General features: G+C 39.7%; 2 protein-coding genes across 2 annotated transcripts; one reads left to right on the top strand and one right to left on the bottom strand.

Annotated features, from left to right (window-relative positions):
• The first annotated feature begins 345 nt into the window (after nt 1–345).
• Nucleotides 346–1,296, top strand: LOC105720107 (olfactory receptor 2AG1). Its single transcript, XM_012456408.2, has one exon. The coding sequence runs from the start codon at nt 346–348 to the stop codon at nt 1,294–1,296; it is 951 nt and encodes a 316-aa protein (XP_012311831.1).
• An 11,128-nt stretch (nt 1,297–12,424) lies between these two features.
• Nucleotides 12,425–13,348, bottom strand: LOC105720106 (olfactory receptor 2D3-like). The gene has a single exon (XM_012456407.2). The coding sequence runs from the start codon at nt 13,346–13,348 to the stop codon at nt 12,425–12,427; it is 924 nt and encodes a 307-aa protein (XP_012311830.2).
• Nucleotides 13,349–13,695: the final 347 nt, after the last annotated feature.

The following is a 13,695-nucleotide window of genomic DNA, read 5'->3' as shown; positions in this document are numbered from 1 at the left end:
GGGTGTATGTGGCAGAATATTTCTTTAATCTTAAGAGAAAGATAATTTAATTTTTCTGGAAAGATACATGTTCAGGTTCAAGGTCTTAAATAAGATTTTATGTATCTCTTAATGTTTAGTTATTACTGTGATGTCTGTTCTCCATTTAGATAGATCTTTTATTAAAATACTATGAAAAAAGTCAGACATTCAGAAATCAAGAGGAAAAGCCAATTATCAGTGGAAAGGGTATTATCTCAGTGGATTCATGTCCTACGGAGCCCCTAATGTTACAAAACTAGAGTTCATCTTAGCAAAAATTCATCGAGTATCCATCTTGTTCTAGGTAATGAAAGAAGCCACAGCATGGAGCTCTGGAACTCCACCTTGGGAAGTGCCTTCATCTTGGTGGGAATTCTGAATGACAGTGGGTCTCCTGAAGTGGTCTGTGCTACAATTACCGTCCTTTACTTGTTGGCCCTGACCAACAATGGCCTGCTGCTCCTGGCCATCACCATGGAAGCCCGGCTCCACATGCCCATGTACCTCCTGCTTGGGCAGCTCTCTCTCATGGACCTCCTGTTCACATCTGTTGTCACTCCCAAGGCCCTTGCAGACTTTCTGCGCAGAGAAAACACCATCTCCTTTGGAGGCTGTGCCCTTCAGATGTTCCTGGCACTGACAATGGGTGGCGCTGAGGACCTCCTACTGGCCTTCATGGCCTATGACAGGTATGTGGCCATTTGTCATCCTCTGAAATACATGACCCTCATGAGCCCAAGAGTCTGTTGGCTCATGGTGGCCACATCCTGGATCCTGGCATCCCTGAGTGCCCTAGTATATACCGTGTATACCATGCACTATCCCTTCTGCAGGGCGCAGAAGATCAGGCATCTGCTCTGTGAGATCCCACCCTTGTTGAAGTTGGCCTGTGCTGATACCTCCAGATATGAGCTCATGGTATATGTGATGGGTGTGACTTTCCTGATTCCCTCTCTTGCTGCTATACTGGCCTCCTACACACTAATCTTATACACTGTTCTCCATATGCCATCAAATGAGGGGAGGAAGAAAGCCCTTGTCACCTGCTCTTCCCACTTGACTGTGGTTGGGATGTTCTATGGAGCTGCCACATTCATGTATGTCTTGCCTAGTTCCTTCCACAGTCCCAAAGAAGACAACATCATATCTGTTTTCTACACAATTGTCACTCCAGCCTTGAATCCCCTCATCTACAGCCTGAGAAATAAGGAAGTCATGGGGGCCTTGAGGAGGGTCCTGGGAAAATATATGCTGCTGGCACACTCCATGCTCTAGGGAGATCTCCTGGCTACCTTCCAAAATTCTTTCTCCTCAAAGTCAGAAAATTCATGTTATGAATCAAATACTAATGGTAAATTAATACAGTTCAGAGTATAGCATTTAATAGAAAAGTGAAGGAATGTAACTGGATTTGTCAAATGCTCTTTCAATCTTCTCTCCATGAAATAATTTATAGGGCATGATTTATATTATCTAAAATTACTCTTCACTCTATATAAAATTTACTCGATTTTTCCAGGAAGGTACTTAGTTAAATGGGTCCCACCTTGGGACATGACCTCTAACCTTGGAAGTTTATATTGGATCAGAGAAAGAACCAGAGAAAGGAAAGTTTCAAGTGGGTGGCCTAAGCAAAACCCAAACATCAAAGGGGGAGATGTCTTGAGATTTGCACAAACTTAGACCAACTGATCTTCTTAAAAGATTATGTAGACTTTTTGTCAAATGCCCTAGCTGGTAGTAGTTTGCTTGTATTTGCATTGTACTCACTCTTTTTTTCTTTTTCTAAACATCAGCCACATGAAACACTCCAACAAGTGTCTTTGCTTGTTTGTTTTTGTTTGTTGGTTTTTGACATGGAGATATTTTATAGTTCCTAAAATTCAATTATTAATGAAATGAAGAAAATAGAAGGTGAAGGCAGTCTATAAGCAAAGTTTATGATAAATAACTGCTTATTTCTTGCTAATAAAAAAACAAGCAAAATAGTGATTTTTCCATTATCCAAGGTTATCTTGTAACATTCCAACAATTGCAGTGTTCACATGTGTGGTGGGTGTGGATATATGAGTCAGTGTGTCTGTGTGTTTGTGCTCAAGAAGGAGAGGACAACATAATGCATTTTCTCACCAGCTTAATTATGCTGCACTACTATTAGTTTGTAAGTCTACGAATACCGAAAACAAAAGGTGTCAACAAAAACTGTGAGTTGCATTTTGAACCTTAAAAACAATTTAAAATAATATGGCTAATTAAATGACACTGTTTTGGAGGATATTGCTGTCTGAAGATCGCTAACACTTTTTAAGTCAATTCTGTAGTAATTTAAAACAGTAACTGACACTAGGTTCAGAAAGTATAGTGGTATATCATGTTTGGAAGGCAAGGCTGAGTAGAGATAGTTCCTACACATATTTATATGAATTTCCTTCCATTTTAATACAGGCATGCATTTTACTGATTTGATATGTGTGTGTAAAACAGATTTTCAAAACCTACTAGCATATGGTTATTTTTTCCTATAGTATATAATGGCAGTATACAGCACTGCAAAGAGTCTAGGATCTATTGTCAGCGTCCAGGGTTAGAATTCAATACACCCCACTTACTCATTCTGTAACTTTGAGCATATTACTTAACTTGTTTGTGCCCAAGTCTGCAAGTTTGCAAGACTGCAAAGTGTAAATTGACATTAACAATAAGACTTACTTTGTAGTGTTGTGAGGATTAAACAAGTTAGTAAATATAAATATAAGGCATCTTTATATTTGTAATCAGCATGTGTCATATAATAAGTACTTAATAAGTTTAACACCTATAGAATAAATGGCTGTGAAAATACTGTTGAGTGATACTATAACATTACATCATATGGGTGTTTTGTAACATTATTAGCTATCGTGGTTTTACCTTTAACATTGTCGTATGTGTGTGTTTGAAATCAGTAATGTCAATCTCTTGGATGTAGGACTGTTTTTTCTATAGAAAATTCCTATGAGTGAAATTACTGAAACAAAGGTTAAAAATCTATTTAGTACCCTTGATAGGTAAAGACAAGTTGGTTTTTTAAAAATGTTAAATATTTTGCATTCTTAACAGCAACATATAAGTGTCCTTAACCCACTACGTCTTTTTTCATGTTAAATTTTACATATAAATAGTCTTCACTAATTGATAAGGTATAATATTTGTTTATTTTAGTTTGCTTAAGTAACTTGTTCACATTTTTCTTATCAGTTTGTTGAAGTTCTTTACAGGTTAGGAACATGGAGACTTTGTTATATTTGCGGTAATAACTTCTTTTCAATTTGTTATTTGGCTTCTAGTATCTTCACAGTAGATATTTTTAGACAGAGAAATATTTAAAATATTTTCATAGTGAAAGATATATTTTATTTCATGTTTTTTTCCAGTGATTTTTACTGTTAGGATATAATTTTCTATTCTCATTGACATCTTTGATGTCTGTTACACAGTCCAGTTTAGGTAACAATTTATATACTTTACATATTTTGTCATTCTATAATTTAACTTTAAAAATAAATGTTTGATTTATCTTTTCATGTGAAAATGATATTTTAACTTTCATCAAAGCTACCGTTTTTCCAATAATATTTTAAAACAATCGTTCAGTTTTTTTTTTTTTTTTTTTTGTGAGCAACATGGCTGTTTTTTCACCTGGGTGCAGGTGGGCTAAGGCTGAAAACAGCATTAGCAAAGGGCAGTGGGATAGGAGTTGGTTTTATAGGTTTGGGTAGTTTTGTGGGGGATGAGGGTGTTACAGAGTAAGTTCAGTTACTGTGGTGGGGGCAGGGGCAAGGAGTATACTAGTTCAGTTACAATGGCAGGGTTGGGTGAGGGGCTTGTGGGAAGCTCTGCTGGGCCATTAGGGACAATGGCTAACTCAGGCAGAGGGTGGGAGACTTCAGCCCAGGCAAGCAGGACTTCAGACTTTCAGGCTCCAGACTTGCATATGGAGACCTGACATACGTATCTTTTTATATATAGAGAGAAAGAATTAGAGAAGAGGGGGTGATAACAGGTTTTAGTGGGTGAGGGCGAAGTTTCTCAAGGCTTCTTTCAGCAGGATTGGGGGCAGGGTGGAAACCTAAAAATAGGAAAGGCTTTAAACTGCTGGGAGATTTTGGGGAAAGGGGTGATATTGTGGGGTTGTTAGAAGGAGAATTTGTCATATTGACTGATTGGTTATTGCTTGTATACGATTTTATAGGAATTGAGAGATTAATTGGAAAAACACAGGGTTTAAATAAGAGAAGGAGAAGGAGTATTAGAGAAGGTTAACTGTGTGGAGGGAGAGCTTTTGTTTTTATGGTGTGTGAGGAAGCTCGTGGTATTTATAAGTAACCACTCACTTTTAACAAGATTGGGTTTGAGCAGAGGATGGGAGCCAGATTAAGAGTGAATTATTAGCTGTAATTACCTGGAGGAAAAGTGTAAACCAGCAACTTAAACAAAAGCAGGGCATATAGAAGTAAATGAGTACAGTGAATTTGAGCACAGTTAGACAGAAAATAATAGAAATGGACTTTTTGAGGTGTGGTTTAAGTAGTAAGGGCGACTGCATAAAGGTGGAGGAGGTGAGGGGCTGAAAGTGTGTGAAGTGTAAAGAGAAAACTTTGGAGGTTGTGAGAGCTAGAGGGTAAATGGTGCATAGCCTGTGATTCTGAGGGATTTTAAGAGTATTAGGGCGGCAGCTGCTGCTTGCTGCGCGTTGTCATGAGGGCCAGCCCAGGACTGTTAGGTTAAATTGTTTGGATAAAAAGGCTGCAGGCCATAGGCCTGGCTCCTGTGTGAGAATTCCGACTGCACAGCCCTGGATTTTAGCAGTATATCATGAAAACGTGTTGAGACAGGTTGGGGAGAGCTAGTGAGGGAGCAGTTTTTAGAGCTGTTTTTTAAGGAGTGAAACGAGGAGTGAGGAAAGGATTTAGGATTAATAGGGTTAGATAAGTTTTATTTAGTGAGTTTATACAATGACTTAGTTAGAATAGCAAAACCTGGTATCCACAGGTGAAAATAGCAACCACACCCAGGAAAGAGAGAAGCTGTTGTTTGGTGGATGGGGTTGGGGTTTAGGAAATTAATTGGATACAGTTGGCAGGAAGGGCGTGTGTATGCTGGCGAAAGATTATAACAGATGGGGAAGAAATTTGGGCTTTGGAAGGGGATGCACGATACCCGTTTGAGTATAGATGCTGAAGAAGCAGGAGGGTGAATTAAAAGTCCATGTTGCAATACAGGGTGATAACAGGTTTTACATTTAAAGCCTGTTGTGGGATTTGGTGCTGGGGCTGGGCAGGGTAAGGGTGGTTAGGTTTTAAGGGGATGATGAGCGGGGAGTGACTTGTAGCAACGGCTGGGAAGGTGGTGTTTTACACCCTAGGGTTAAGGTTGGGGAACATAAGGGGAGATATTGAGGGAGGTACGGGTTTGGGGAGGAGGGCAGCAATAAGGTGTGAATGTAGCCCAGGAATAGTTAAGAAGGCAGACAATTTTGCTCGGATATCTTGGCCTAACAGGGGAACTGAACAAGTGAGGATGATTAGGAAAGAATGTAGAAAGGAATGCTGGCCTAATTGACACCAGACCTCGGGAGTTTTGAGAGGCCTGGAGGCCTTGCCATTAATTCCCACAATAGTTACGGAGGCCAAGGAGACAGGTCCTTGAAAAGAAGGCAGCGTGGAGTGGGAGGCCCCCGTGTTGATTAAGAAGGGGATGGACTTACCCTCCACCATAAGTTACCCGAAGTTTGGCATCCATGGTGGTCCAGGGGGCTCCCAAGATGCTCGGGCAACGTTAGTGTTTAGCCGCCAAGCTGAGGATTGGAGCTTCAGGAGCTCTGGGAGCAGCAACGTAAGTAAGACAGTCGACTTTCTGTGGGGGCCTCCGCACAGACGGGGCAGGGCTTAGGAGAAATCCCGGGCTGTGGGCATTTCTTGGCCCAGTGGCCAGTTTTCTGACACGTGAAGCAAGGTCCAGGAGGGGTGGCTGGCTGCAGTCTGGGTGCTTTGAAATCTTTGTGAGCTGGTGGAGAGGCTGGGGTTTGTCTTACGGAAGAGGCAAGCATCTGTAGTTCTGAGATGAGCTGCCTCTGAGCAGATTTTTCCCTATTATTGAACACCTTGAAGGTGAGGTTGCTTAATTCCTGTTGTGGGGTTTGAGGGCCAGATTTTAATTTTTGTACCTTTTTGTAATGTTGGGGTTGATTGGGTGATAAAATGCATATTAAGTGTTTTTTAAGGGTGAGAGTAGAAGTAAGGATGACATTTAAGTCACTCCAGGTGAGGTTACAGGACTGGGTTGAGTATTGGAGGATTTGATGAAAAGGAGCCTAACTGGTGGCCAATTTGGAAAGGCTGGATGAAGGAAAAGGAATGTGCACCCTAACTATGCCTTTGGCTCCAGCCACCTCTGGAAGGGGGAATTGTTGGGGAGGGGCAGAGGAGGTAGCCGCAGGACTAAACTGTAAGCTGGGAGTCAAGATTAGGGAGGGATTGGTGTGTAAAAAAATGCCTGGACATAGGGAATTTCAGACCATTTGCCCATGTTGCAACAAAAATTGTTTAAATTTTGTAAAACAGAGAGGTTGAAAGTGCCATTTTTTGGCCATTGGAGCCATTGTTTAACTTGTATTGTGGCCATGCAGTGTTACAGAAGATGAGACGTTTGGGTTTTAGGTTACAAGACAGTGAAGAGGCTTGAGGTTTTTTAGAACACAGGCCAGTGGAGAGGTGGGAGGGATAGAAGATGGATGATAGCCCATGGTTCTGGAAAGGCAGCAGAGACAAGGAAAATGGGCACGCAACCCAGCCGCTCAAAAGGCGTCCCGAGCTGAGCCTGGGTTGAACCTCCTCATTGGTGAGTGGTCAAAGAGAGCGTCCTCTATGTTGACCTGCCACCAATATCGGCCACAAGCCTGGTGGGCGAGTGACTAGGGTGAACGTCTCCACCATAGTATAACACCTGGGGAAACTGGGTCCCCGGATCTGTGACCTACGTAGGATTTTCTGGTCATGAACCTCACAGAAGAACCCAGTTTACCTGATTTTCCTTGTTTTTGCGGTGGAAAAAGGACAAAACTGAAAGGGGGATGAAGTGGAAAGGAAAAGACAAAAGGATGGGAAAGCAAAAAAGAGAGACTGCTTACAAAATAGCCAGTGGTGTGCGTCTGTGGGCTGGTCTGATGACCCCAGGTCGGCAGGTAGATCTCTTCATGGAGGGAACATAAGAACAGGGACGGTGATTTGGTCTCCCGTAGGAGTTCCCCCGTCCCGGGTTTCTGGCACCTGATGTTGAAAAACTTGAGCTTTGAATGAAGATACCTTCCAAACAGGCTTTGTGTGAGCAACATGGCTGTTTGTTCACCTGGGTGCAGGTGGGCTAAGGTCGAAAAGGGCATTAGCCAATCCTTTGGTTTTCTATTAATTTATTCTATTGCTTTCATCAGACATGTTCTAATAAGGTATATTTTGGCTAACTATTCAGTTATAGCTTCTTTCTCCTGTTTACTCTTTCGGAATACATTTTATTCTGTCATTCACATCTTAATAGCTCATTTGTAATTTGATTGTGAATATATTTAACTGATAAATTAATTGGATAATTTGAGCATTTTTACAATACTCAGCCTTGCCTTCCTGAACATGGTGTACTACTATACTTCCCGAACCTAGTCTAAAGCAGTTTTAAAATGACCATTTCACACCATCATTCTCAGCTGATGCCTTGCCTCACACTTCATGAGAACAGAAGCAGTTGGCTACAAAGCCCCTCTTCAAATATTCCGCACACCTGTGCCTGCATGTACACTTTCTGTCTTCCCTCATTATAACTGCTTGAACCAGGAGGCGGAGGCTGCAGTGAGCTGAGATCACACCACTGCACTCCAGCCTGGGCAACATAGTGAGAATAAAATAAAAATAAATTAAAAAATGAGAAGCCTTTCCATGACTCCAATCTCCCTCAGTTACTGTAGCATTATTTTCAGCTTCTCTTGCCAGGAAAAAAAAATACAAAGGGAGTATCTATGCCCATTTTCTCTTTTGCTGATCTTCTGTTTACATCTTAACCCACTTTGAATCAAGCTCTGGTCTCTTTCTATGGATCCGTTTTTTTTTTTTTTTTTGTCAAAATTATCATTAATGTGCTAAATAAAATGTTCACCTCCATATTCTCCTCTATCAACCTTTCAGCAACATTGATATAATTGACCACATCCTTCTGTTGGGAAATTTTTCTTCTTTTGGCTTCCAGACACCACACATCCCTGACTTGCCTCTGTAGTCCCTTTTTTTGCCTTATCTTTTTTTTTCTGAATGTTTCCACATTCAGATGATACTAATATGGAATTCCCTGTCTTCTCAATCAAGAATAGCTTCCTGAGTAATTTCATCCACTTATATAGATTTAAATTCTGTCCATATACTTTTGAGTCCCAAAGACCACACTACTTGCATAATGCACAGACTCATATATCTAACTGACCACTTCCTACTAATAGAAATTTTAAATTTAAAGTATAATTTTGATTCATCACTCTACTGATTTGTTCTTCCCTCATTTTGTTCCACCTAAATCAATAGCATCACCATCCACACATGTGATCAACTGAAAGCTTAAATATAAACACTGTTTTCTCTCTTTGCCTTACCACATTAACAAGTGAATCCTATGGGCTTCATGCATACAATAGATTCCACATATGTGTACTTCTCTTGGTTTCCCCTACAAATGTCTCAGTCCAAGTCACTGTAACTTGTTTACTGTTGCTCCATGATACATTCCTAATAGGTCTTTCTTTTTCCACTCTCACCCCAAGATAATCTTTTTTTACCCCCTAGTACATTGACTGATCTTCATAAATATAAATCAGGTCAAGCCATTTTTTCCATACAGATGCCCATCATCTAGTTTCTGCCAGCTTTTCAGCCCAAGTCCGAAACTGTGCTCCCTGACACTCACTCTAATCTTAACCTATTGACCTCTTTGCTGTCCATCATACAGTCCAAAATTGTGCCTGCTTTAGGGCCAATTAGTAGCTATTCTCCTAGCCTGTGATCTCTGTTAAAGCTTGTTTTAGTACTTCACAGTATTTAGTTCTTATCTTAAATGTTAACTTCTCAAAGAAGTTACCAATGCAAGTAGCATGCACCCAAACCAAAAGGCATTATGGCACACTTCGTTTTATTGTCTTCATTGCACTTATCATTATAGTAAACTTTCTTTTTTTATATTTTAGTTTATTTGATTACTCTCTGACTTTACCCTCCAAAATGAAATCTCCTTGAGAGCATGAACTATGCTTTGTGTTTGTCATCGTTTTTTCTCCATAAAATCTAGGAATACCTGTAGCATAATATCTATAATAACAATGTGAAAATTATATGAGCATGAGTGTGTGTGTGTGTGTGTGTGTATCTCTTTGCTGAAGAAATACAGGACTATGCCATGATCCTAAATAAAAATACTTATTATTTTTTATTTCAGGATGTTAATCTTTTGGTAAATAACCTATACGTTCAATGTATGAAATCAAAAACATCATGGCATATTAAAAAGTGGATTTTGACAAGGTGAAAAATAGAAAGGTTGAACAATAAAATATCCTGGAAAATAATTGATTCACTGCCTCTTACCCCTACAATATACCTCTACCTGGTTAACTCGTTGTTAGTCAGTTCTTGAGCACAGTTGCTTGAGCCTAGAAGTTTGAAGCTGTAGTGAGCAATATGTCTGCCTCTCCATTCCAGCCTGGGTGACAGGGTAAGACCCCATCTCAAAAAAAAAACGAAAAACAAAAAAAGGATAGTGAGATAGTGAGAAAGAATCCAGGACAGAACCATTCAGTTCTCAACTTAAAGGGTTGCCTTCTCTGGAATGCATTCTGTATCTTTGCTAAAAGTCTGTACTATGTGACTCCATCATTCTGTTGCAATAATGTTTACCAAGATCAGTAATGACATAACTGACAAATTTAGTAGGCTTTTATCAATACGTAAAACTCCTCAGACATTTAGAAATCCTTTCCAAAAGCTCTCTTTTCTTTTTTTTTTCTAATTATCTGAGTTTTTATTTATTTATTTTTTAATCGTACTTTAGGTTCTGGGGTACATGCGCAGATCATTCAGGGTTGTTGCATTGGTACTTACATGGCAATGTGGTTTGCTGCCTCCATCCCCAATCCCCCACATCTGGCATTTCTCCCCATGTTATCCCTCCCGAACCTCCCCACCACCTGCTGTCCCTCCCCTAACCCCCTCAACAGACCCCAGTGTGTAATGCTCCCCTCCCTGTGTCCATGTGTTCTCATTGTTCAGCACCCGCCTATGAGTGAGAACATGTGGTGGTTGATTTTCTGTTCTTGTGTCGGTTTGCTGAGAATGATGGTTTCCAGATTCATCCATGTCCCTACAAAGGACATGAATGCATTGTTTTTTTACGGTTGCATAGTATTCCAAGGTCTCTTGTCACTCCTGACATGCTTTTATTTGGTTTTTCCTCCTGAATTTCTGATTCTTGCTGCTCCAGGCTTGATTAGCTACTCTTCACTTCCCCAGAAATGTTGGTAACTCCAGGGTTCTGTCCTGGATTCTTTATTTTATTTTTTTTTTGAGGTGGGGTTTTGCTCTGTCACCCAGGCTGCAATGCAGTAGTACAAATATTACTTACTACAGCCTCCAACTCCTGGACTCTTGGACTTCTGGACTCAAGCAGTCCTCCCAACTCAGTCTCTCAAGTACTTCTTTCCCATTATCTTTCTGCAATGTCAAGTCTCATCCAGAATTGCATTACAGGTTTAAATCGAGATCTTTCAATAATTATACATATATATTATGAAGCTATATATAATATATATACACACACCTCCCTCATATATATGTCTATAAACACACACATGTGTATACATATATGCATAATTATATATGTGTGTATACACACATACATATATATGAGTAGGTGTAAAATTAGAAAAATAGTGAGCTATGAGGTTCATATATATATGTGAGAGAGAGAAAGCGTGTCCATCTTCATCACTCTTACGGTCTGCTGTAGGACCAGGTACCTGCATTTTAATGAAACCACCTATACATTTCATTTTCTGGTTAAAATTTGTCATACATCTTTAAGAGTATTAGATTGCATTTCATTTATTTAACATCCAAATTTATTTCTCTAGTCCATATCTCTTTCCCAAACTCCAGCTCTATTCATTGATTCAAGTCTATTTCTTGAGCAGCAACAATGGCTCCACATTTTATTACAGTGGTAATATAGAGATCAGCAAAATGGTCACATTCTTTGCCATGGAGCTTACAATCTATGGAAGATTCGAACTTAAGCAAATAATTGCATCCATCGTTTATATTAAAAGTTATCTTATTACCTAAAAAACAGCATAAATGTTTTCATGTGTTAAGAATCACCTGGAACCTATTATAAATGGAAATTCTTGGGATAAACTGCCTCACCCTACCCTGTACTGAGAAACATTTTTAACAAGCTATATAGGCATCACTGTGGGTCATGTTATGCAAAACTACAGCCTACATTATGAAGCTCAAATGCCTTTCCTGTAGTTTCTAAGGCATAAAAAGTGCCCCAGACTTCCTTTTCTTACATTTATCTTCAGTTTTCATCACCATCCCACAAATCCTCTAATCTTCTGTTTTCTCAGAATTACATGCTGGGAATTCTTTAGTATTGAACTCAAGGCACTTCTCAATTTGCACCTTTTGTCTTACTTTTCAGCCTTTAACTCACTATATTTCTAACTTTACACGTACTCTTGGAAAAATTCTACTATTTGTTTCCCCTCAAATGTGCTCTCTTTTCAATTTCATAAATTGTTAAATTTAGAATCCAAGGCCATGTTAGAAATATGACACCATAAAACTTTGTTTTTTATATGTATATCCCTAGCTTCATAAATGTACCTAGGATATGTAATATGTGTTCAAAAGATGTTGGCAGAAGTATGTTCTCATATTTGTGATAGTTATATTTATTATTTATTAGTACTTTGGTATTGATGTATAGTTATATTCCTACTTTTTAAAATTTCCTTATTAGCTTGTATGGGCCAGGAGAGAAGTGACTGTCCGTCTGTCCGTCCTTCCTTCCTTCCTTCCTTCCTTCCTTCCTTCCTTTCTTCCTTCCTTCCTTCCTTCCTCATTCTTTCCCCTCCTTTATTTTTTCCTTCCCTTGCATTTTCTTTTCTTCCTTTTAATTTATTTCCTGTGTCTACTAAGGTACCTTGCTCTGAATAGGCAATTTGTTGAATTGCCTTTTTGAGAAAGATATAGGAAAAGAGAAAAAAAAAGTGAAATGGAAAAAATTAACAAGAAAATCACTTCTCTCCAAATCCCTAAAATGGTCATCATAATTATTTTGCAGTTACTCTCCTGAGAGCCCCTTTGACATCCTTATTCCTTAAACTATAAATGATGGGGTTCAGCATGGGTGTCACTGCTGAGTAGAACACAGAGATCATTTTATCCCTTTCATTCATTATCTTGGAGTTTGGCCTCATGTAGGCAAATATTGCTGAGCCATAGAAGAGAACAACAACAATGAGATGGGAACCACAGGTAGAGAAGACCTTCAGCCTTCCCTCCCTGGACCGTATCTGGATCACGGTGGAGATAATATTCCAATATGAGACAAGGATGAGGGAGACAGGAGCCAGGAGGATTACCACGCCCATTGCAAAGATGGCCATTTCTGTGCTGTAAGTGTCTGCTGAAGCCAGCTTCAGGAGGGCAGGAGGTTCACAGAAAAAATGGTTAATGATATTACTTCCTCGGTAGGGTAGACGCAATGTGAATGTGGTGTCCACCAGGGACACAAATGCTCCACTGGCCCAGGACCCTATAGCCAGCTGGACACATACCCAATGTGTCATAATGGTGGAGTAGTGCAGGGGCTTGCAGACAGCCACGTACCGGTCATAGGACATCACTGCCAATAGTGCACACTCTGTACATCCAACCAGAAGTAAGACAACAATCTGTGTTGAGCATCCAGCAAAGGAAATGCTTTTCTTTTTCACCAGGAAGTGGATTAGCACCTGGGGGACAGTGGTAGTAGAAAAACAGAGATCAGCAAAGGACAAGTTTCTAAGGAAAAAATACATAGGTGTGTGGAGTCTGGAGTTGATGTGAATGAGTACAATGATCAGCAGGTTTCCCAGCACAGTGAGCAAGTAGATAATCAGGAAAATGAAGAAAAGCAGAACTTGTGTCTCTGGATCCTGTGAAAGGCCCAAGAAGACAAATTCATTCACATAGGTTTTGTTCTCTTCTCCCATCAATGTTTATTCCTGTTTATAGGACAGCAACAAGAAAAGGAACACATATTGATCAATTATTTAAAAACTCCAAGTAATGTACATATTTTATTAATCAGAGTCCAAAATTGAACGATTGATTTTTGTCTCTTAATAGCTTCCACGTGAAAAAAAAAAACTGCATTCTCCTTTTGCTCAATAGCTCTGACAATTAAAAAACATTTCTGATATTTTCCCTTTGAATCTTTTAGGAGCACCTTAGGGGAGAAATCATCCTGAGTATGCTACATGACCAAGCCTTGACTGGACCACCTAATGATTTAGAGTCCTTAGTGATGTCTTTAGCACTTATTACAGTGCATCCTTCC

Source organism: Aotus nancymaae, unplaced genomic scaffold (genome assembly GCF_030222135.1).
Source record: "Aotus nancymaae isolate 86718 unplaced genomic scaffold, 86718_ANA_hifiasm-v0.15.2.pri h1tg000059l, whole genome shotgun sequence".
Lineage (NCBI taxonomy): Eukaryota > Metazoa > Chordata > Mammalia > Primates > Aotidae > Aotus > Aotus nancymaae.
This window is presented reverse-complemented; position numbering and strand designations above follow the sequence as displayed.